This window comes from Pecten maximus, chromosome 5 (genome assembly GCF_902652985.1).
Source record: "Pecten maximus chromosome 5, xPecMax1.1, whole genome shotgun sequence".
In the NCBI taxonomy this organism is placed as follows: Eukaryota; Metazoa; Mollusca; class Bivalvia; order Pectinida; family Pectinidae; genus Pecten; species Pecten maximus.
The window spans coordinates 6,099,894-6,104,580 of NC_047019.1; the positions used below are offsets into that span (position 1 = coordinate 6,099,894).

The 4,687-nt window shown below is 35.2% G+C and overlaps 1 protein-coding gene across 1 annotated transcript in view; it reads left to right on the forward strand.

Annotated features, from left to right (window-relative positions):
* Positions 1–4,384, forward strand: part of LOC117326969 (peptidase M20 domain-containing protein 2-like) — an 11,324-nt gene extending 6,940 nt beyond the window's left edge. Inside the window, exons 2-6 of the mRNA XM_033883772.1 lie at positions 432–580; positions 1,264–1,406; positions 1,830–1,984; positions 2,930–3,173; positions 3,582–4,384. Of these exons, the coding sequence (XP_033739663.1) occupies positions 432–580; positions 1,264–1,406; positions 1,830–1,984; positions 2,930–3,173; positions 3,582–3,718 (828 nt within the window). The 3' untranslated portion in view covers positions 3,719–4,384. The remainder of the gene's footprint in view (positions 1–431; positions 581–1,263; positions 1,407–1,829; positions 1,985–2,929; positions 3,174–3,581) is intronic.
* Positions 4,385–4,687: the final 303 nt, after the last annotated feature.

A 4,687-nucleotide genomic window follows, 5' to 3' on the forward strand; every position in this document is an offset into this window, starting at 1 on the left:
TTTATCTGATTTTTAAATAGCCTATATATAATATCAGTCAAATCTCTTTCCCTCGGGATATGGATGAACCGTTTCCCTCGGCCTTGTTAAATACGTGTAGTTCATCGGGTTTGTCCCCGAGGTGAAATGAGGTTTGACTGTTGACTGAGCCATGGAACAACTTATTTTACTTGTTTGAAGAATACCAAGACATCATTTAATATTTTATACAGAAGCAACATTCTTAATTCAGTCGGAGTATTTTCCAGAATCAACGGGTGTAAGAAAAAGCTAAGAAACAAATTTTTTAAGTAAACATTCAGAATGACGAAAGCGTTCTAAGCATCTGCCTTTTTGGGCAAAAGACAACCATATCTTAAATGTTTTCTGATTAAAACAGTAAACACTTTAGTTAAACATGCATTATATTGTTATCATTATTTCCACTGTAGGTGACCGTGCTGGGAATTCCGGCAGAAGAAGGAGGTGGCGGGAAAGTTATTCTCATCGACAAACACGCCTTTGACAATTTTGATGTGGTGATGACGTCACACCCTGAGCAAACAGATAGTGTGAGGCCGAATCTGATCACCATTCAGAGGTAAGGGATTGGTGTGAGGCCGAATTTGATCACCATTCAGAGGTAAGGGATTGGTGTGAGGCCCAATTTCATTGTCATTCAGAGGTAAGGGATTGGTGTGAGGCCGAATTTGATCACCATTCAGAGGTAAGGGATTGGTGTGAGGCCGATTTTGATCGCCATTCAGAGGTTAAACATTGTCTTAGAAGACATGATCGCAGGTGATCAGACGACATAGTAAACACGTCTTTCCTTAAGGCGGACGAAGTTTGATTCCCTGACGGACTAAGTAGATAGTCCTTTCCTTTGCCATTAAAAAAAATTAGAAATGGATTTCGAACTAACGTCAAACACATCTTAACCCAACCCCCCCAAAATATATCTTTCGTGTTTGTGTTACCTACAGCAAGTCAGCTGATAATTTTTTTAAAATTACAATATGATTTGTTTTTCTTTGTTTTAAAAGTTAAAACATGTTACAGGATAATTTATACTGTGTGTTTTGTTGTTTTTTGTGAATCATAATAATTACATATCATCTGATAATTATACTACAATATATAGTAGTGTACATGTATACCGTTGGATTTATTGTATTGTACATACATGAACATAATTTACATAGTAAATGATGTAGTATTTGTCATATTTAGTATTTTTAGCCTAATTACTTAAGTTATAGTAGTGGTCTACTCTGTTTCCAGGGTAACCGTGACTTATAAGGGCAAGGCCAGTCACGCCGCTGCATTTCCCTGGAAGGGTATTAACGCACTGGATGCGGCAGTCACGTGCTACCAGACCGTGTCCTGCATGCGCCAACAGATGAAACCGACATGGAGAGTGAACGGTAGCTATTTATATTTCAAGAAGCAAGTAATTTCTCCGCTATTGTTTGCTGAGAGATGACCAACCCCTTGAAGGTTTGACAGACAGTTAGTATGGGATTTATTGACGTGATATATTGGATATCATTTCAATTTTATTTCAATTAGATGTTCGTAACTTGTCAGCCAGTTTTACCTGTTTTCACTCACAGATACTCAAAAACTAAGCAGCCTAAGGATCATGAATAATTAAGTTATTACTCTATTATATCTAATTTGCGATTTGTAATGGAACTTAACCCTGCGTATACTTTAAATCGGCATAGGATGTGCATAATGAATATCATATTTTAGACTTACATTTCATTGGTGAAATTGGAGACCGTGATATATAGATATAGGACGACTATTTTACGTTATTACTATTTTTTTTTTTTTTTTAACAGGAATAATAAAAAAAGGTGGTGTGAAAGCAAACATCATACCAGAAGAAGCTGTACTGCAATATTCCATCCGGGCACCGAACAAGACGGAGCTTAATGTGCTGTTGGAAAAGATGTCTCATTGTTTCGAAAGTGCAGCTAAAGCAACAGGATGCAAGGTATAACATGTTGGCATTCGATATTCAATGACATATTCCGATTATCATGAATATTTAGGTAAGAATTTACCCTTGTTTTTCTCGTTTTTTTTCCAGTTTATGTATAATGTATATTATAAGACATTAGTAAATAGCGATAATTAGCGACTATCATGAATATTTAGGTAAGATTTTACCCTTGTTTTTTCTCGTTTTTATTCCAGTTTATGTATAATGTATATTATAGGACATTAGTAAATAGCGATAATTAGCGACTATCATGATTATTTAGGTAAGATTTTACCCTTGTTTTTTCTCGGTTTTTTTTCAGCTTATGTTTAATGTATATTATAGGACATTAGTAAATAGCGATAATTAGCGACTATCATGAATATTTAGGTAAGATTTTACCCTTGTTTTTCTCGGTTTTTTTCAGTTTATGTATAATGTATATTATAGGACATTAGTAAATAGCGATAATTAGCGACTATCATGAATATTTAGGTAAGATTTTACCCTTGTTTTTCTCGGTTTTTTTTTCAGTTTATGTATAATGTATATTATAGGACACTAGTAAATAGGGATAATTAGCGACTATCATGAATATTTAGGTAAGATTTTACCCTTGTTTTTTATCGTTTTTTTCCAGTTGATGTATAATGTATATTATAGGACATTAGTAAATAGCGATAATTAGCGACTATCATGAATATTTAGATGAGATTTTACCCTTGTTTTTCTCGGGTTTTTTTCAGTTTATGTATAATGTATATTATAGGACACTAGTAAATAGCGATAATTAGCGACTATAATTTGCGTTATATCTTTTCATTCATGAAAAAAGCCTTAACATGCATTCAAAAGAAACACGTACGTTTGACAGGAAACAGCTTTTTCTGTGTTTGTTGACATCCCGCCTTAGTCTTTCTATGTCAGTATTTCAATAATCATTTCTTTACTTTATAGGTTGAGTGTAAAAATTCGGATGTGCCGTATCTTAATTTCATCGGTAATAAAGAGCTGGCCTCTACGTTCGAGACAAATGCAAAGGAATTAGGGTTAGCGTTTGATGAAGATAGAATGTGTTCGGAAGGTATTCAAGCGTCCTCGGACATAGGAAACGTGTCATACATCGTTCCCAGTCTCCATCCAGTGTTCCACATCGGAACTGACGAGGTCAACCACACTAGGGGCTACGCCGAGGCTACAGGTAAGGTCAAATATATTAGGGGCTTCACTGAGGCTACACGAAGGCCAACCTCACTAAGGGTTTTACAGGGGCTATGTATTAGATCAAATATACCAGGTGCTTCACTGAGGCTCGAGGTAGGGTCATCCACACTAGGCGCTTCACTGAGGCTAGATGACGTCCAAGTTAAGGTCAACCACACCATGTGCTTTACTTATAAATTCAAGACCGCAAAATACACAATAATGATAGTAATGTCTTACGAAAGCAATCTCATTCCGAATAGGCATTTTAAAACATCGATTTTTAAAGATATTGTATTCTTACAGTTTTCAAGGACCAACTTTTTACAATACGTTTTATACAAAGACAACATTCTCTTCTGATTTCGTTAATTTAGATAAAACACAATTTCTTTACTCCCACAAGGTGCCGCTGCTGCACAGCCATATACCCTACGGCAAGGGAAAGCAATAGCGATGACAGCCGTCGACGTCTTCACAAACAAGGATCTTTTACAAAGAATCAAAATTGAATTCGAAAACGAACCACAAAGAAAGGATTAACTTGATGTTGTTGTCAAAATATAGACCTAGAATCCTTGTCGAGCATGTCTTCAAGCGTTATAATACTAATGTAAAATATCCCAATATATCACTTATCACCAAAATGGTTCTCCTGTCGCTGAAGAATCTATAGGAGGTCTTTATTCATACATGTTTCATAACTGATATGGTACATGATAAAATTCGTAACATTGTGTTATTGTTTCTGTTTACACGCATATGATTGGTCGTTTCTGACCTCAAACAATTCTGATTGGCCTGTGACTATGGACTGCTTTTACTATTCTCACTTAATCAATTTGTAAAAAATGTATAATCTACAAATAACGTTTTACACCTAAAATTGATAATAACGTTTTCTTCATAAGGAAATATATTTTGTCGCGTAATGATTTACATAATTTAGTTGCTACATGTATGGAGAATTAAAACTCGACAAGCTTACATTAATTTTGTAAGTAAAGAAGTTATGAGATAAACTTGTTCCCCAACAAAAAAGGACTGGCTGCTTATCACTGTAAAGCTCGTTTCTTTCCTAATTTTGAAAATTTTGAAACTCGTGTTAAAAACATTATAAACAACCGTCACTTGTAAGGGAACGTCTACATGTCTGTAGTACACTCCCAGACAAGCTTGCCTTTAATAAATAAATAGATGAATTATTTCGGTTTGTCTTATTGTATCTTTTTCTCTTCTGGAAGTTTTAATGAAATTTTCAAAGCTCCTCCAGTTCCATATCCAATGTAATAGGAACATGGTTTTCTAAGAGATGTCACTTTTTCACAATGACGTCATTCAGTCGCATGCCATCCAAAGCAATTTGGGTAAATTGTCTTGCCCAAGGACACAACCACGACAGCACAGACCGGCCTGTTCCTTAGCTTCCAGAAACACAAGCTGATGATTTAACGATGGACTGTTCTGCAGTATCTAATACCTTGATTGCACTTGTTTGAATTCACTTTTAAA